The 20,782-nt window shown below is 39.9% G+C and overlaps 1 protein-coding gene across 1 annotated transcript; it reads right to left on the bottom strand.

The window, feature by feature from the left end:
• Positions 1-7,558: 7,558 nt before the first annotated feature.
• rp1l1b (rp1 like 1b) lies at positions 7,559-15,693 on the bottom strand. Its single transcript, XM_005460313.4, has one exon. The coding sequence runs from the start codon at positions 15,557-15,559 to the stop codon at positions 8,669-8,671; it is 6,891 nt and encodes a 2,296-aa protein (XP_005460370.4). The 5' UTR covers positions 15,560-15,693; the 3' UTR covers positions 7,559-8,668.
• Positions 15,694-20,782: the final 5,089 nt, after the last annotated feature.

Raw genomic sequence — 20,782 nt, 5'->3', positions numbered from 1 at the left:
ATGTAGGTGTGGTGGAGTGTTGTCTGCTCAAGTGTATAAGATGCAAGATAAAGAAACAGGGCATGGTTTCCATGACACACATTTCAGTTCCTCTGCTGGCCTCTGCTACTCATATCTTTACCTTTCAGTGTCAAGAAACATGTTTACAGTAATACTGTAAAACAATACACAATTCCAGCCACAAGAGGGAGTGTTCAGCTACTAGTGGGATGTGCAACCACCCTGGTAATATACCCCTTTATAAATTTTATGCAAGTTTTAATGTCAATAACTGATTACTATTGTGTTAATTAATATTTTTATTGCAGTAACAATAGCAACAAATGAGGGCCTTGCAGCTCTTCTTTTGCCTATATTGCCTGATGACCACAGAAAACAGTAAAGTGTGAAGGTGTATATCCCAAAACATGCACTCAGTTTAAGTCTGTTTCCATGTAATAACAGAGCAAGATTTCACAATTCCCATTTACTGATACTTTTTCATTATTAAGGCTGTATGCAATAAGTTCTATTACACAGGAAACCCAAAAGTAGTTAAATATAGTCATATGAAAATGTTTTTATAGCACTCTGTGCAGTACTGTAAAAAACAAACAACACTCATACTGCTTCCATAGCAATAACGAAGGTAAAGGTAACCAAAGAGCTACATCTGAGACTCTAAAAGCCTCATTCAGTGCAGTATGTTTAGAAAACGACTGAATAAGTATGGCTGGTTTGAAAAGGTCACCAAGGGGAAACCCTCTTCTCTCTAAAATGAGCATTTTAGGCTTGAAAAGATGAATCTGAATAAACCTAGACTTCTTAAATACTGTCTTTTCAACCAACAAGACCAGAATGAACATGTTTGGCCATGATGCTTTCGCCAAACAAACCAAAACCAAGCACAGCATGTCATCACAAACGCCTCATACCAGTGTCTCGTATGGCGGTTGACGGGTTGATAATTTGGGCTTGTTTTGCAGCCACAGGGTACCTTGCAGGTATCGACTCCACCATGAACTCGGCGTTAAACCAAAGTTTTTTAGAGTCAAATGTGAGGTCATCCGTCCAACAGCTAAAGTTTGGCTGAAACTGGATCGTGTACAATAATCGGTGGACAATGCACAGCAGCAAACCTACAAGAGTATGTCTGAAAAAATCAAGATGTTTCAGTGACCCAGTCAAAGTCCAGATCTCAAATGCTGTTACAGGACCTTAAGAGAGCTGTGCATAAACAAATGCCTTAAAAAAATAGTGTTATAGAGTAGAGTGGACAGTGACAGACTGATGCAGTCATACAGAAAGTGGTTACTTCAGGTCACTGCTATAAGCTACTGAATCATTGGGCGTTTTTAGTTTTTCACACAAATATTGCAACGTATGAAATGAGTGTTGTGACAATGTTGTTTTTCACATGACTGTGCGTTGCTTATAATGACTTCTCAATGCAATACCACCAAATACTTAATAAAGATACACTTTAGGTTAGTGAGTCAAGCAAAAAGTTAAGACATCTTTCTGCTTGTATATAAAATGGTTACAGGGCAAGAAATGTGGCCATAATTTGATCTCATGTTAGTTAGCTTACTTTTAATGGTACTGATACTATTGTTGTTTATAGCACTATTCAAAATGAGAAATTGCTTCCCGATGTTCCCCAGTGTTGACACTAGAGGGTGTAACCAGACTTATTCTAATCCCAGACTGTCCTTACAGTAGGTCAGTTCAAAGTTGTGTAACCATTTCTGACTAATTCTTGGCATTTCTATGTATATATGACCCTTACAATGACATCACATATAGAAGCATAGTGTTGAACCGTTGTGGATTCCTCTGTGTTGTATGTGGTGCAGGTGGAGGTGTGCAGATGTGAAATCGAATGCAAATCGTGACTTATCTGGGGCAAAAATTTAGCAAGATGGTGTGCGGTCAGTACAACAATGCTTTGGTTTTTCACACCATACAAAACAGTTAACCAGGTCTTTCCTTTTCTCACCACACAATGCACTGCCAAGGGAATTCACCCCTCTTCTTCAGAGTGAGACAATAAACACAAAACAATATGTCCTTGAGTTATCTAGCAGTAATTATGACCCTTTCATGTCTCACGTGCATGCTAAATTGCTATTAAATATTGAGAATAAATCAAAGAACCGTATAAGGAAGATATCAGTCACAGTATACTGTAACCTATAAGTGCACCAAACAATAAATCTTACAACACCGGAAGTGTTTGTTTCCTATGGGGGGGTTTATACAACACACAACGTGGGGATATTACTCTCTGGGCAACACTTCACAGGTTTTTGTTTGGACCACCTGTGCTGTGTGTGGGGATTGTGCTATGCTGTAGTTCACTGAAGGAACAACCTTGCTTCACTGTACACACATGTACACACATTTACGCAAACACACACACACAGGCTGCAGGTGCATGGTGAGTGTTATTGAGTGCGTCCTGGTTACTAACTGCCGTTTCTCTTTATACTCCTTTCTTCTAGTTTTCCATCAGCCCTTGTTTTCTTCCCAGGGCTTGGCGGATGCTCGTGTACAGCTCTGTTGGGGTCCCCAGACATTGCATCCTGCCTGCAGAAGGGTCATAAGTGGCCCCACAGGATAACCTGAACAACAGTGGGAAAGAAAGGGAGCGTGGGTCTCCTTTAGTAAATGCACTTCTGACCACCTCTGTGCCAAAAGTATACATGCTGCCAATAGATACTTTCAACTCCCATTATTAATGTGAGTGTGCGCTGCGTGTGACTGCAAATGTGCGTGTTTTATAATTGTGTGTTCGTGGGGGTGGGGGTGGGGGTGTTTTCAGAAAAGCTATACAATGATTTCTGTGCGGCAAGCTAGTGCTGTTTCAAATCTTACCATAGGTTTTATTTATTTAGATACACAGACAGACACACATCCACTCACACGCATACTTTTTGTCCCTTTTTGATTGTGGTCCCCACAAGATGAGTAATACCTAGACCACGCACATTCACACGCACGCACTTTCCTCAATTTTGATCCCCCTCCGCATCAGAAGTGGCCCCTCTTTGACTTCCTCTCAGTGTGGGAACCTTTTTTATCCTCTGTCACACATCGACTGAGAGAAGGTCTTGCTGCTACATTTGCCATAAAAAGACAAAGTGATTGTCAATAAACAAGGAACAATTGAGCTCCCCCGATGTATTGAACAGGCCCCTTTGCTGTACCTCCAGGATGTTCATGAGTTTTAGTTGAGCTTCAGTTTTCCTTGTACTATTTTCCCATATTATGCTCTTTGTACTGCAGACATAACACACCACTGGTTCAGCTATATTGTAGCTTAATTTGTGGAATTCACTGTAATAGCACTTTTAATCAGACAGTATACTGTATATAAGATAGCAGCCATAATTTGCTGAATTCAGCATGTTTATCTAGCAGTTATTTCTTCCTTTGCATATTTAAGGTAAAATAATGCATGACTATAAGATTCTAAGTTACCAGTAGCTGCACTGCCCTTAATTAAAGGCTGCTTATGAAACTTTTAAAAAACACGTGCAGTAGGATTTTGCATTAATGTACTTGGGAGCAAATCTGTGCAGCTGTTCCAGGGGCAAGTTGCTCTGAGGTAAACATGGCTGCGGGAAAACCCCTTATTATTGTGCTCCGGATGACGTTCCTCACTCTTCCAGTGTTTACTGTGGAAATTATCCTGTGCCAGCGGGCAGGTGCTTCCTCAAAAGGTCTTTGCTTTTCCAGAAGATTTGAGGATTCAATTCATCTCAGCAAATCAAACACTACTGCAACATTCTTACCAGACAATAACACATATTTTTATTCGATAGGATTAGAATTAAAAACTGATGACATTTTGAATTTAAAACAGCTTCTGCTTTTAGTGAAACTCATTTTGGAAAACAGTTGATCACATTTCCTCCTCTGTAAACAAACTGGCACTGTCCTTATCGCAGACAGCTTCCATCTGTAATCTGGAGCCTGTTTAAACACATAACTGTTGTTTAAATGAGCTAGTTTATACAAGAATATACTTTGCTACATATTTTAAGAAAGAGTTATTTAGTGGGCACATTGACATATAATGTAAAAGATCTCTATTCTCATCCCTGTTTACTAAATGGACAAAAAATACTTGTTGGTTGCTGGACTAGACTAATGTTTTTGATTGGTATGATAACATCGCACGCTTCTTACTGTTGGCGTTATTTCTGGTGTATGGTACAGCCAAAAGGCCCAAACAACACAAATGAAGTGTTGAAACACAGTAAGTCAAATAAGCTCAGGTGAAGCCTAGCAAATAGCTAGCTACTTAGTCAGCAGAAGTGGCCACACCTCTAATAACAGAAACTTTAAGCCTTAACAGAACTTGAATGGGTGACGTATAATAAAAATCCCCATGTCCTCTGATACACACCCACGTTGGAACAGTGTCTCATACCAGGTTAAACGTTTTTTATTTCATCTATAATGCTACAGTCATGCTAGGGAAAATGACAGCTAGAGACCACAGCACAACAAAAACATTTTTCTCAATGTGTTCAGTGAGCGTGCAATCTTTGAAAAGGTTTGAAGGGGACCTTGCAGACAGTTGTCGCCTTCAAAGCATCTCTGGTGCGTCAAGATTGCGAAAAAGTCAGTAAGACTGAAGCTGTCTGCCATCAGCAGTATTGCTGGGAGAGTGAATTTGTTACATTACTCGTTACATTACTTTCATGTTATTCTGTAACATGACCTGAAATGAACTGTCACATAATTATCAATTAACAATTTATGGCTTAAGCTAACATGCCGACACAAATCCCTATCCTAATGAGGGCACACGCACAATCTTTCTTTAAGGGTTTTTAAGTTTTAACATAATGTCGACAACACAAAGCAAAGCTGAAAACATTTAACATTTAAAATTGTGTTTTGAATATAAAAAGTTACAAATATTTTAGTAAATGTTGTAAAAAGTGACTTGAAAAAACATGTTCTTGTAAGGTTTTGAGCTAAATGTGGAAAAATGTTGCCGTTAATTTCAGCTTGTTTCAGTTTACAAACAGCGCCTCATACAACAGTGGCCATCGGTGTGAAATCAGTCTGCCATCAGATTGCATTTGAATTGTCAAGTTGGCAATTACATGAAAGCTGTTTGTGATACTACAGCGATTAACTGTGATAAAACACTGACCTGTCAGTTTGCGATTGACTGTAGTTTCCCAGACGTTGAAGGTGTTACCTTCTTAGCTGGTCCAGATTACCTTCATTTTTCAGCCCCAGAGGTTGAGACTTTGTTTTAGCTTGTTTAATTTTAGCTTAGTTTTGCATGATGCATCCACAGACCAACTTTACCATGCCACTGGAGTTTTTAAAACAGGGGGAGTTTTCCTGAGAAACATATCTTAAATAGATATTTAACTCCCTAGCTGCTAGCTATTTAATAAATATTTGGCACACTGATAAACCACCAGGTAAGCAGTATCCTTTATTAATCATTAATTAATCAATCAATAAATGAAATCCTTCTTTTAGCTTCAGTGACACAGTCAAATTTGCTAGACTAACTAAATGACTCAGCAGTTTCCTGGATTGGCAGAAGCTGTGCCAGCTTGTCAGCGACATGCTACACACTTGTCTGCACACTTGCCTGTCTCACTAAGGATGTGGTAAGACATGCATTTTCATAACAGTCCTACACAGTATTTATGGCAACAGGGTGGGATTAAATAAGTGTTTACTTCTTCTCACTCCCTTTCAACATGTAAATTAATCAGAATGGGGGTTTTTTGTATGTATTTTGTATAGTATTTTTTCTCTCTCTCTCTCTTATTTTCTTTTCTAAATGTACCTGTATATTGTTCACATGTTGAAATAAATTACCAACCAACCAACCAACAGTAGCCAAACTACTGGTGATGGTCGATATTCATATTCAAGACCAGATTGTGAAAACACAGAAGAATATTAAAAAAAAGTTGTTAAAATTTTGTATGATTGTTATAGCAGCTAGCTTGCTGTTTTATCTAAGAGTGTAAGCTAGTCATGGAGGGACTTTTATACAACTGTTGCACCCATACACCCATAAAATGAAGTTCCATTTTCAATTTTTGCATACTGAGTTTCCCAAAGGGTCACCACAGCTGATTGATATGCATGACATGGCAAAGATATAACACTGAATGTCCTTACTGATGCAGTCGTCCCATTTATTTGGGCTTCCAACCAGCACTAGTAGTAGTTAACTTGAGTGGGGTAGTATCTGAGATCTTTCGCATGTAAGATGAATGTGTTAACCACTACACCACAGAAGCCCTCGTGTTTGTGCAAAGATAGAGAAAAAAGCAAACAAACTGCACTCCACATAACTGCACTTATGAGTTAGTGTTGCTTTGTAGAGCAAGGAACTCTTACACGCAAATGGCACGTGCACCCAGAATGACTTAAGAGAGTACAAGCTATATTCTTATTTCAATTTGCTAGACGGAAAAGAGTGCTCTTCCTTTTACTGCGAGTGACAGCAATGATGTGCATCGCATGACTGCAAGAGACTGCAAATGGAAACACTGAGAGAGGCACATCCATCCGCTCTGTTTATCAGCTATTGCCAGTTACTATTGCTAACACATTTATGATCCACTGATTGGTCATAAAATAGGCCACACAAAGTAATTTGGTGATCAACAGCAATTTTATGATTGTTTACGCCTAAAGTATTTTTGATTCATAAAGTATAAATAATTAGGGCTGGATCAGGTGACCATGTAACCCTTAGTTACTCAGCAGTAGGCCTAGAGTGCTGGGGCTTCCCATGATGCACAGAGTGTTTCTAGTTCACTCACCTTTTTCACTCTCACTACTTTGCATTTAATCATTAGTTATTTTTAATCTCTGGCTCTCTTCTACAACGTGTCTTCTGTCCTGTTTTTTCCCTCAACTAATCACAGCAGATGGCTGCCCCTCCCTGAGCCTGGTCCTGCTAGAGGTTTCTTCCTGTTAAAAGGGCGTTTTTCCTTCCCACTGTCACCAAATGTTTGCTGATAGGGAGTTATCTGATTGTTGGGGTTCTGCATTAGAAATAGTCTTAACCTTACAATATAAAGTGCTTTGAGATGGCTGTTTTTGTGATTTTGTGCTGTGTAAATAACATTTAATTTAATTGAATCACAGTGAATTGTGATGAATTAGTAGTATAAAGTATTTCAAACTGTGACATGCTTTATAAAAAATAGTCATAGCAAAAAATGTATATATAAAAAAAATTTTTTAATGAGTTTTGAATCTATCATAGGTAGTTCCATAGTGTAGTGGTTAACACATTCACTTGGCAAGTGAAAATTTCCTGGTTCCATTCCAGCCAGACACAAATCCCCTTTGGGATTGTGTCAGGAGCGACATCCACCATAAAACTCTGACAAATTAAACATGCAGCCCCACACACTGTGGTGACCCCTTGTGGTAAGGGAGTAACTGAAAGTAGCTGCGATCTGTTATAGGTAGTGTGCTTATTATGTTGTGGAGATTTTTTTTTAAGCTAAACATTTTATTTGGAAGCCTTAGTTTGTTGTGTGAAATCTCAGCTTATAAAAGAACAACAAAATTACTTTCAAGTATGTTTAATATCAATATGTGCAGTACACTGAGCAAAGGTAATTCCCTGTACCACAGAAAATCACGTAGATTTTTCATGTAATTACAGCTGAATCATCTAAAATACATAAGGGCAGGATGTTGTGATACATAAAAACCAGCTCTGACTTTCATTCCTTTTGAGAGATTTCCATCTGCTTACACCGATTTGCTCTGTATATGCAACACTAAAGTACAAGAGTACATTACATACACAGCAGTACACCAAACACATAAATAAATATTATTAGTTTTTTCCAGGTTGCTGAGAAAACTTATTTTACAACTTTTTTTTCCAAAAAAGTGTGGGTACTGTATAAGACAGGTAGAAGCCAGAATGCATTTATAATTGATTAGAAAAGGTTCAAAGACAAAATATACTGAACCTGAGAATTGTACCTTTCAAAAATCTGATAAATAAATAAAGATCTCAATTGATTTTTAAAGAACTTTTTTCTTTTTTTACACAGCACCCCAACAGTTTTGGGGTTATGGAAAATTACATATTTTTTTGCATGCTTATAATAGAATCAAAACCTATTTGATTAAATAGGATTCATTCAAAAACACCCACACTCCTGCAAAAAATGTTAAGCAGCAAAACATGTAAAAGAACTGCAGCAATTCTGACAAAAATTACAGTATGTGTGTGCACGTGTGACATTTGTAAGTTGTTCACAGGAACAGAACCATACTGTCAAGTTTTGGAAAGCATAGCTCATAAACAGTGCCATGTTCTGTCTAAGGCTCAGAATTGCAGGTTATATGTAATAAAATACTCTATGATTTAGTTTAGATATGCATTATATACATTCAAGTTTTTCATATTTTTGCATGAGCAGTTTGTGTTCTGCAGATACTAAAATTTGCTGTAGTATCTCATCTTGTGTGCTTATCATGTTTAGTGCTTGTTAACTAGAGCGTAATAGTGCTACTTTAGATTTAGGATAATCTACATCAGTCCTTTTGCTTTTTTTCATTTAGGAGACCTAACCTAAAATATTAAGAATACCCCTCATTTTTTTCTCCCATGTCTCACTCTCTATCAGTCACCCTCAGCTTTGGCAGAGTCACGGTCAATTCAAAACAACTTCTTTTTCACACTCTTTGTCTCAAGGCTTTTAATGTCATCTTGGCTGTTTATTTCAGGCTCTGAATCTTCAATGTCAGCGTAAGTGCCGTCCTCAGATTCTGCGGTCTCTTTGATCAAAGTATCAAGTGGCTTTAGCGCGTTCTTAGGTACTACATTAGCTACATCTTGATTGTCTATCTTGCTGGTAACCAAAGGAAGCTGTATGTCACCACTTTCTTCCTCTGGTTCATCTGAGTCTTCCTCTGCTTCGTCTTCTCCATCAGCTGAATCTCCCTCTTTTTCACTCCAGTCTTCATTGGGTGTCTCGGTTTCCTCATCCTCCTTTTCAGAAGCGTCGGTACTTCCATCTGGGATGTTAATACATTGTGTAACATCATCCTCTGGGTTGTTTTCTCTGATTTCTTCTTTGGTTTCTGATTTTTCCTCCACGTCCTCATCCTCTCCTGGTTTAAGCTCCACTACATCATCAGCATCATTAGTATCTTCTTGACAAGTGACATCACTTTCTTGGCATCCACTCTCTGGTTTGTTGGCATTAGTCTCTGATTCACTGACAGCATTCTGTCCTTCATCTTGCTCGGATTCATCTTCCGTATCATCTGTAGATTCCACCTTTCCCGTTTGAGTTTCTTCAGCCTCCTCTCCTGCAGATGTACCTTCTGCTCCAGATTCTTCCCTGCTGTCACTTTCATCAGTTTCATTCTCTCCTGCTTCAGGCTGTCCTGAGTCTTCCTCTGTGGTTTCATGCTTTTCAGTCTCGCCCTCTGTTGTTAAAGCCTCTGTGCAATCTTCACAAGTCAATTCATTTTCACCAGATTCCACCTCTTCCTTTCCAGGTTCTTCAGATTCATCTCCAGTTGTTTCACCTTCTACTAGCTTCTTACTGTTATCTTCACCTTTTTCGTCTTCTTTACATTCTTCATTAGCGCTGCTTTCTCCGATTTTTTCAGACGACTCTGTCTTGTCTGACTCATCACTTGTTTCATCTGCTTCCTCTGCCATTTCATCTTCGCTTGTGGCAGCAATTTCCTTTTGCTCAGCAATCTCATCTTCACTCAGTTTTTCATCCGTTTCCTTCACATCTGACTCATCTGAACTGGTGTCTTTGTTAAATTCGTGCTCGGCGGCATCTGTCACATCTTCTGCTGCCTCTTCCTGAGTGGCCTCAACAACAGCTTTCTTCAGGTCATCTTCACTTGTGACAGCACTCTCTTTTGCTTCAGAAGCCTCATCTTCTGACTCAGATTCACTTGCACTGGCGGTGTCCACAGCCACTGCTGTGTCTGAGTCATGTTCAGTTGTTGCAGTATTATCAGGCTCTTCTGCTGCACTATTATCTTCAGCTTCATTGTCACTTGTGGTTTCTTCCACGTTTTCATCAGCAGCAGCTCTGTTAGGTTCATTCTCGGTTGAAACAGCAATCTCTGTTTCGATCACGCGTTCATCTTCGGTTGTTTCTTCAGCTGGTTCTGTGGTGTCATCCTCCTCGGTTGTCTCATCTTCATTTGTGGTGGCATCTAGATCTTCTCCTGAATCATTTTCAGTGACAGCACCCATCTCTTCTCTATTGTCAGCATCCTCTGCTTTCACAGCTTCCTCATTGTCAGTTTCTTCCACTGCAGTTTCATCCTTTGAGTCACCTTTTCCTGCTGAAGAAATCTCTTCCCTTGCAGCTGCCTTGTCTTCAGCTGATGCTACTCCATCTGGTTCTTCTGACGATTTGTTCGTGTCATCGTTTTCAGCCTCTGACTCCTCTGCACTGATAGCAGGAATCTTCTCTTCATCAGTGACTGTTCCTTTTTCCACAGCCTCATCTTCCTCAGATTCATGCTCACTTGTGGCCACCATGCTGCTCTCCACAGGTACATTTTCATCTTCAGCTGTGGATGCTTCGTAAGTGCCTTCCGTAAGTTCATGCTCACTTGTAGCAGCGGTCTCTCTTTCTACAAGGAACTCATCTTCAGTTGTTGCTATTTCAGATGGTTCATTTGACAGATCGTTACTTGTGACATCATTTTCCTCGTCTTCTTCATTTGTGGTGGCATTTAAATCTTCAGAGTCAGAGTCATCTTCACTGGTAGCATCAGTCTCTTCTCCATCATCAACCTTCAGTGATTCCACAGCTTCCTCACCCTCAGATTCATGATCAGTTGAGGCTACCATAACAGTATCTTTGTTTGCAATTTCATCTTCAGCATTTTCATACTTTGATTCAGCTTTTCCTGTGAGACCAATCTCCTTTTCTGCAGCTGTCTCATCCTCAGTTGTTGCTGGGTCACCTGGTTCTTCTGTAGATTCGTCATCAATGCTTTCATCCACAGACTCGTCTTCACTAATGGTAGACATTTTCTCTTCTTCAGGGAGTACTTTTTCTTCCCAGACCTCATCTGTCCCCGATTCATGCTCACTTGCAGCTTCTGTGGTGGTTTCTACTGCTGTAGTTTCATTTTCAGTAGTAGTAGCTTCAGCAGACTCCTCACCTGACTCATCTTCACTCAAGCCAGCAATCTCATTTTCTGCAGGAAGTTTACCTTTACACCCTGCTTCTTCTTCTTCTTTTACAAATTCATCAACTATAGTTAAATCTTCATTCACCACTTCCTCCTGCATCATATGCACTCTCTTCTTTACCTTAAACCTCCCTGATTTACTTTCTTTTGGCATTGGATTTTGCTCAGCTGTTGCTCCTGCGACATGTGTGTCTTCATCTTGAACCATGGTACCTTCAGCAACATCTTCCTTAGACTTCTCTTCACTTGAGTCTTCAGTGTCTTCACTTTCAGCTTCTTCTGTCGGTCCATTTAGCGGTTCATCAGCTGTTGCATCACTTCCATCTGCTTTCATCAGCTGGTCTTTCCGAATTCTCATTTGCATGATCATCTGCATTGATGGCAGCAACGTATTCTTTACCGTTAACCATTCCTTCTTTGCTGCTTCTTCCTCAGGTTCATGCTTAGTATCAGATGTCAGAATAGTCTCTACTGTGTCTTCCTTAGGGTCATCTTCACTCGTAACCACAATATGTTTTATTAGAGCAGGCTTATTATAATATACAGTATCTTCTTGTTTTGGGACTTCATCATTTGACCTGATAGCTTCAGCAAATTCTTCTCCATTTGTGGATACAATTTGCACAATTTTCCCTGATTCTGTTGGTTCATGTAACAATTCATCAGCTGTGGCATCCTTTTCATTAGCACTCATCTTCTGCATGATCAACTGCATTGATGGCAGTATTATGTTCTTTGCTGTCAACCATTCATTCTTTGCTCCTCCTTTGTCATATTCCAGTTTAGTTGCTGATGCCACAAATGACTCAAATGACTTATCATCTTTTTGTTTTCGTACTTCACCTATGTCATTGGCATCATTCTCCTCCTTATTTTCTTCAGCAACAGTTTTTTCAGGCATTTCTTTGGCAGCATGTTCTTTTGCTTCATTCTTTTCAGAAACATCTTCATGAACTGCATCTTGATGCATATCATCTGCTGCAAATGTAGAGATATCTTCAGTGCCCGGATGTACTTCTCCCACTTCCCTTAAAGCTTTAACAATAACTTTTTCCACAAGGGTTTCTGCCGCTTGTGTTTCATGAATATTTCCAGGGTGAGATACACACTTGATTGCCGTGGCAGCAGGTACAGTTGTCATCGAATCTCCCTGAAGAGGTGCCCTACACGTCTTTTTTTTCTTAATGCACGTTTCGCATTGACAGCATTCATCGTCGTTTTCACTGCGCTGGTCACTGTAAGACGTCCCTGTTGCTGAATCATCGCTTTTTTCTGCATGTGAATCAGTCGATGGTTTGAGGTTGACCTTCAGTTTCCGTCTTCTCTCTTCTGCTTGTGTCGTTGAAACACTGGATTTTGTCTCTCTTGGAGGTCTTGGTTGGCCTTTTTGAGTTTGAATTTTCCACAGTTCCCTGTCAATACTTACTTGGATTCTTTTGTGAACCTCAGCTCTAAGTTCATTAATCATACTGTCAAGCTGCTCATTATCTCCCAGGTTCCATCGAGCTTTGAACTCATTCATCGCTTTGATATAATGAGTCATGAACTGTTTTTCAATCTTATTTAATAAGGTTAAGACCCAAGCAGGATCATCTTGTGAAATCATTTTAGCTAGCTCTTCTCTTTCTATGAGGAGAGGGCTCTCAGAGTTGCTGTTCTCTGAAGAATCGGTTTCAGCTTCTGGGAGTTTTTGGCCCTCGCTGAAATTTCTTGAACTCTTGTTTGAGGAATGTGGTGTTTCAGATTGTTCTCTTAGACTATCAGTGCTTGCTGGATAGACTTCCTTTTGCTTATCTTCACACATTCCTTCTGCCTTTCTTACTGATGTGCTCTGAACATCTGCATCTGTTTCAACTTCACACACCTGTTGTACCTTCATAAACATATCCACAGTGGCGTGAGTCTGAGAAACATCACCATTCACGTCATTGCCCCTCTTTATACCATCACTACTGTTCCCGGAGCCTGTGGAGCCACTGTTGACATCCACGCCAGAGGATGACGTATGATTGAAATCATCATCTGCAAAATGGTGATCATCTTTCCGTAATGCATGTTCATTTTCAGGAGGATCACAAAGCCAAAGGGACTGAAGAATACCCATAAGTTCTTGATACCTTTCATTTTTTTCATTGGCATTTTTTGGATCACGGTCTATTAGCTGCAGCTTCACAAGGCAATCCAAAAAACCTCTAGCTGAGGAGCTCAGCTTACGTCCATAAGCTGGAGAAATTTCTGGTAAACTGTTGCATCTGTCTAGCTTTGGATTTAAAAGGACTTTCATCACTTGTATGGAAGAGTTAAATACTGTTGAGGCATTGTCTGCGTCAGTAGAGGCGTTATCTTCCTTTGTTGTTTCTTTGCTTGTTTCACAGTCATTATTAGGAACACATTTCTTTGCCTCTCCTTCTACTGGGCCTTTTGAATTCTCAGTTGGGTTGTTAACAGTATCCACTCTGTTAATTTCTTCTGTTGCGGGGTTAGTTTTTGGTCCATCGTGGTTTTCATTAAATTCCTCTACGTCATCTAATTCACCCTCTGCTGGCAGTGTTTTCAGCCATTCATTTACAACCTCAGTAGGGGATGCGTTGGGTAGGCTAGATGGGACCAGGTCAAAATCATGAGCTTCGGTGCTCTTGTGCAGATATTTGCTGCTTTTGTCAGTTTTCTTGTCAGTGACACTTCCACCGCTTTCCTTAGTATTCAGGTCACCATTTATCCTGTTAGGAACATTACGTTTTGATTGACTGTGTGCTGGAGACTCACAGATCTCTTTGATGATATCTGAACTAGACAGAGTTTGTGACAAGTCACTTTCATTTGACTCTGTGTGAGATAAGACATGTGGTTCATTTTCTTTCTGCTGCTTTGCTCTCTGACTTGTTTCTGACACTGCTGAATGACTTCCAGACTTTGATTTGGAAGCTGGATTTTCTTTGTTCTGTTTACTTGACTTGATTGTTGTAGAGTGACTACTGCTTTCGTGCAAAGTAGATCGGCTCTTTTCCTTTGGCTTCATTACTTCTGAATTTAGTGGAGAAACACTGGTCCGCTCAGAGGAGACATCTGCAGCTGTTGCACTTTTCTTTCCACTGATCTCAGATGTTTTTGACTTTTTTGAAGAAGATGAAGCCTTGGACTTGGTTGACATGGCTGTAGGCACTCTGTTTTCATTTTCCCCAACAGTCACGATGGGGACATCTGATTTGTTTAATATGTCAGATTTTGTTGATTTTGCTGACCTTTTTGATTTTGCTGACACAGCACTCTGTGCTCTCTCAGATATCTCTTCAGTATTCTCTTCATTGGGATGGCCAGAACTGTTTGTAGTAGTGATTTCTGGACCTTGTAATTTATTTGACTTTGTTGAACTAACCAATTTGGTTGACATGGCACTGTCATCAGCTTCTTCTTCATGTCCAGCCGTTTCAGTGGGGGCTGTTCCAGATATATTTGATTTTTTGGTTCTTGCTGAGGTGTTTGACTTCACTGATAAAACACTTGGACTCCTCTGTGCTGGATCTGCCTTATCAGCTACCTGCTCCAGCACTTTTAATTTCCCTGATTTTTGAGAGGCTCTTGTTTTTGTAGATACTGATGTTGCATTTGACTCGGCAGACATTGAGGTCATTGCTCTGTTCTCTGTGTCTTCTGCTGTATTTTCATCAGTGTCATTTAAACAATTTTCAGTAGATATATTGGAGGCTCCAGTTGTTTCTTTCTCCACGTTCTCTTCATGACTTTCTTTGCCTACAGAGGGTTTTGACTTAGCAGTTTTTGAAGAAATGTTGGATTGCAGTGATTTGGTGGATCGGGCTGATTTTGCTGACAAGGAGCTTAGAGATCTCTGTACAGTCTCCAAATCATTGGCATTGTTGCATTCTGAAGATATTTCACATGTTGTCGAGCTCCTTGATGACACAGAAACATTTGATTTGTTTAATTTGGCCGACATGCTGCTTGGTGACCTCTCCTCAGTTTCTTCTTCAGCATGTTCCTCAGCCGGATTTCCAGCAGAAGCTCGAGATCCTTTTGTAGATCTCCTTGAACCACTTGACTTTGCTGACATAGAACTTTGTGCTCGCTCTACATTTTCTTTGTTAGCTGATGTACAACTTGTTGTGGCCTTTGTGCTTTTTTCGTCAGCACTTCCTTCACCTGGAAATGTGCCTTTTGATTTCGTAGATCGTGTTGAGCCATGTGACTTTGCAGATCCGGCTGAAATGGCACTATCTGCTCTCACTACATCTTCTGCCACATGCTCTTCAGTAGATACATCTGTGACTTCATCAATGTCTTCAGTAATATCAGTGGCATGTGACTTATTGGATCTTTCTGTAATATGGGAAATATTTGATTTGACTGACATTACACTTGGAGATCTTTCTTCAGTTTGTGATTTGTCATGATCTTCATTGCAGTTCTCACAATTTGGTACATCAGAACATTTTGACTTTTTGGATTTTGAAGAAATATTTGACCTTATCGTATGTGTTGACAATGAGCTCGCTCTTCCCTCAGACTCTGCATCAGCAATTTCAGTGCTGTGTTCAGAAGGGATGTTAGTAGCTTTTGATTTCTTAGATTTCACAGAAACATTTGACTTGGTTGATTTTGCTGATTTCTGTGATTTACTGCTTACAGGTCTTTCAGTATGATCGGAATCATGAGATATTTCTTCTAATGGGGCAGCCAATAATTTTGACCCATTGGATTTGGCAGAAATAGAGGACTTTGCTGACATTGCACTTTCTGCTCTGTTTTGAGGTTCATCCTCATTATTTCCTTGCTCTGGTGATTTATGCTCTGAAGCTTTAGATTTCATAGATATAGTAGATACATGGGATTTAGGTGTGGTGACCCTCTCTTCAGCTGGAGCCTCTGCTAAACATTTTGATATACCTGATCTTTCAGAAACATTTGAATCAGCTGAATGGAGTGACATTGAACTTACTGATCTGCTTTCATTGTGCTCCTCTTTATTTTCCTTTTCTGCAATGAGATCACATTGAATGGCAGAAGATTTTGATTTCTTTGAAACTTCTGAAGTCTTTGACTTTGCTGATTTTGCTGAGCTGACAGACATATTGCTTGGGGGCCGATCTTCATGGTCCTCCAGATCACAAATATTGTTTTCAGCTGGACAATGAAATGCTTTTGATATTGAGGATTTTTCAGAAATAGCTGACTTTTCAGTTTTTGTTGACACTGCACTCGGTGCTCTTTCCTCAGTTTCATCTTTAGGGTCTCCTACATCAGCAATATGCGCAACTGTGCCAGACTGATCTTCAGAAGCATTTGATTTGACCGATATTATAGAAGCATGCGATTGAGTGGATTTAGCTGACAAAGCACTGGGTGATCTCTCTGCAGACTTTTTAGATCTCTCAGGAACATGTGACTTAACTGACTTGACTGATAAGCTGCTTTGTGCTCTTTCTTCACTTTCATCATAGATCTTTCTGTCCTCTTTAACTGGAGGATCAGCAGATCGTTTTGACTTATTTGATCTTGCAGAAATATTTGACTGGACAGACAATGAGCTCATTGCCCTCTCTTCAGTTTCACCCTTAACACTTCCGTCCTCTGTATTGTCAATGCAGTCTCCAAAAAGAGCTTCAGATATATCTGATGTTTCAGATGTTGCAGAGACATTTGACTTTGCTGATTTCCTTGATCTAACTGACAAATTGCTTAGAGCTCTCTCTGTGGGTTCCTCATGATCAACTTTATTTTCTTCCATTCTTGTTGTTCTACTAGATTTTCCAGAAACGGTTGATTTTTCAGTTCTGGCTGAAATTGCGCTCTGTGGTCTCTCTTGAGTTTGATCTTTGCCATCTATTTCATCAGCATCACTACACAGAACTTCGGAAATATTTGATTTCACAGATTTGTTTGAAGTATGTGACCTTGCTGATTTAGCTGATAAAGCACTGGGTGATCTATCTGCAGACTTTTTAGATCTCTCAGAAACATGTGACTTAACTGATTTGGCTGATAAGCTGCTTTGTGCTCTTTGTTCCGTTTGCTCTTTGTTATTTTCTTCATCAGCACTCTCTGACTTTTCTTTTGTTGATGCATCAGCAGATTGGTTTGACCTATTTGATCTGGCAGAAATATCTGACTGCGCAGATGCTGATCTCATTGTGCCATCTTCACTCTCCCCTTCAATAATTCTTTCATCAGAAGAGTCAACATTGCCTTCCAAGACAGCTACAGAAACATTTGATCTCTTTGATGCTGAAGAAACATTTGACTTTGCTGATCTTTCTGACCTGACCGACAGATTGCTTGGAGCTCTCTCTTTATGTTCCCTAACTATATTATCTTCCAATATCATTGATCTACTAGATTTTGCAGAAACTGTTGATTTTTCAGTTCTGGCTGAAATTGCGCTCTGTGGTCTCTCTTGAGTTTGATCTTCACCATCTATTTTATCAGTATCACTACACAGAACTTCAGAAATATTTGATTTCACAGATTTGTTTGAAGTATGTGACTTTGCTGATTTAGATGACAAAGCACTGAGTGATCTATCTGCAGACTTTTTAGATCTGTCGGAAATATGTGACTGACCTGATTTGGCTGATAGGCTACTTTGTGCTCTTTGTTCTGTTTGCTCTTTGTCATTTTCTTCATTAGAGTTCTCTGAGTTTTCGCTACCTGGAGCATTAACAGAATGATTTGTTCTGTTTGATCTTGCAGAAATATCTGACTTAGCTGACTTGGAAGACATAGCACTCACTGCTCTCACTTCACTCTCACCTTCAACGATTCTTTCCTCGGGATGGTCAGCAAAGTCTTCCAAGCAAATTTCAGAAACCTTTGATCTTTTAGATGTTGCAGAAGCATTTGACTTTCCTGATTTTCCTGATCTGACTGACAGATTGCTTGGAGCTCTCTCTTCATTTTCCATATGAACAGATATATTTTCCTCTTCATGATCTTTTGACTTGGGAGATTTTGCAGAATTAGTTGACTTTCCAGATCTGTTTGATACTTCACTCTGTGCTCTCTCTTGAGTTTCCTCTTCACCATTTCTTTCATTGGCTTGGTAAGCACAAACTTCATAGGTTTTTGGTTTATTAGATGTGTTAGAAGCACGTGATTTTGCTGATTTAGCTGACAAAGCACTTGGTACTCGCTCTGCAGATATTTCGGAAACATGTGACTGAAGTGATTTAGCTGATAAGCAGCTTGGTGGTCTTTGTTCAGTTTCCTCTTCATCATTTGCTTCTTGAAGCATCTCAGTGCCTTCTTCTTTTGATTTAAATGATGTTGCAGAAATATCTGATGTAACTGATAATGAGCTCACTGATTCTCCTTCAGTCTCACCTTCAATATTAGTTTCTTCAGAAGCATCACTGCAGCTTTCAGGAGTAACTGCAGAAGCATTTGATTTTAAAGATTTAGCAGATGTGGTTGATGTATTGCTTGGAGGTCTTTCTTCATATTGGTCATTAACTGCAGCCTTTTCTTCAGCTTCAATATCGGTGGGCGCTGACATATTAGATTTGGCTGAAGTGTTTGACCCTTTTGATTTGGCTGACACATTGGACTGAACTGATTTTACTGACAAAGAACTTGGTCCCCTCTCCTCTCCCTGTTCTCCGTGTTTGGATCTGCTGGATTTTGCAGAAATACTGGACTTTACAGACTTTGCTGATTTGACTGACAGTATGCTTTGTGGTCTCTCTCCGCTTTGCTCTTCAGTATTTATATCATCTGATGAACCAACACATTCAGTTGCATCAGGAGGATCGGGCCTCTTGGATCCTTTAGATCTTGCTGATGAAGTAGAGTTAGCTGACATGGCACTAGTTGCCTCCCTTGTCTCTTCTGTCTCATCGTTTAACTTTCTAGATATTGCAGATTCATTTGACTTGACAGACCTAACTGACATTACACTTAGTGTTCTTTCAGATCTTTCCTCTGCATTTCCTGTATGTGGATCTTCAGATGCGCTTGACTTTGTAGATTTTCCTGAAGTGTTTGACTTCCCAGACATGGTGCTTTGTGTTCTCAGTTCAGTTTCATTCCCAGGTGGCTTTTGAATGCTTTCTTCTGCAGATGCCTCAGGTGAGTCTATAGAGGAATCTGAAGCAGCTGATGTGACACTAGGTGTCCTCGGCTGAGTTTCCTCCTTTGTTTCTTTTTCACCTGGGAAAGAAGATGCCCTTGATTCTCTGGATTTAATAGACATCTCTGACTTTGCTGAGATGGGACTTATTGGTTTTTCTTCTTCAACATCTTCCTTTGATTTACGTTGTTTAGGTTCAGACTTCACAGATTTTTCAGATTTGGAGGATTTAACAGACATGCTGCTCAGTGGTCTTTTGTGTGTTCCATTGTCATCACATGCTTGAGATCCTCCCACTGCAACATCCAAAACATCCGATTTGGATTTTGTCGAGGCATTTGAATGAACTGACATGGCACTTTTAGACCTGTTCTCGTCTTCATCCTTTGTCTCTGGGTCCCGTATTTTGCCAGATACAGTTGATCTGCAAGAGGCATTAGATTTTAAAGACATGGCACTTGAACAATCTCTTTGTATTTTGCCTTCCTCTTCAGCTCGGGTGTAGATTTGTCCTTTTGTATTTTCCTCAGATACTCCACAATGACAAGTGTGTGAGGGTTTAGATTTTTTTGACTTGCTAGATTGTCCTGAAGCATTGGATGTTGTATCTTGAGGACTCTGGGGTGGATTTTGCCTAGTAATGGATCTTGTTTGTTCTGATTTCTCATTTAGACAGTTATACAAAGTGGAAGATTGCACACTGCACTTTGGTGAGCAAGCCTCACTCCTGATGGTGCAATACTCTACAGTTTCAGCTGCCTCAATAGTCTGCTTCACACAAGTCTCTGTCTCCACCACTTGTTCAGTAAGCTCTTCACTTGATCTAGACACTACTGTCTTTCTAGAGACCACTGTATGTGAAGATGCACTTGAGCTAGATGTTTGAATGCGGCGACTTGCCCCATGTGTTCCTTGTACATTTTTCCAGATTTCATAATCCTGGCAGTGAGGACAATGAGATTCTTCTTGATGTCTCTGATAGTGCTGACTCATGAAATGCTCGTCTGACTGAACAGCAGAGATGTTTTCAGATTCAAGATAGGTCGGAAAGTACGGGTTATTGTTTCCTTGGTGGTACTCACAGGTCCTGCCTGTGGTCTTTTTTACTTCTGTGGACCAGTGCAATGTTTCATCATTTTGCAGTCTAAAGCGCACTTTCATCTCCATTGATAAACTGCCATCTTTATTAACACGAACACGTTTCTCTATATCATCTTCCCTCACCCCATCACCAGTGGGTGGGCAGGAGTTGACATTGTCTGGTGAATCACTTCCATCTGGGCCTGACTTGTCAGATGACACTGACTGCCTGATAACTTTGTTTCCAGATTCCAGGTTTGGATGGATGACACTTTTCTTTGCAGGGAGTCCTTGATTTTTCATGCAGCAATTAAAGAAAAAAGACAAATATTTCAAATTAGGCCTTTTGTTAAAGGTGTACGTTAACAGAAGTCATTTAATTTAGATGCTAGAGAACCATCCATAGCATATCTTTCAGTACTTCTACTTTGT

The sequence above is a fragment of the Oreochromis niloticus genome, linkage group LG15, assembly GCF_001858045.2.
Source record: "Oreochromis niloticus isolate F11D_XX linkage group LG15, O_niloticus_UMD_NMBU, whole genome shotgun sequence".
NCBI lineage: Eukaryota > Metazoa > Chordata > Actinopteri > Cichliformes > Cichlidae > Oreochromis > Oreochromis niloticus.
This window is presented reverse-complemented; position numbering and strand designations above follow the sequence as displayed.

Bases quoted from the DNA above. Each gene is read 5' to 3' on its own strand.
- rp1l1b (XM_005460313.4), bottom strand. From the start codon at position 15,559: ATGTCAGTCAAATCAAATATTTCCCATATTACAGAAAGATCCAATAAG.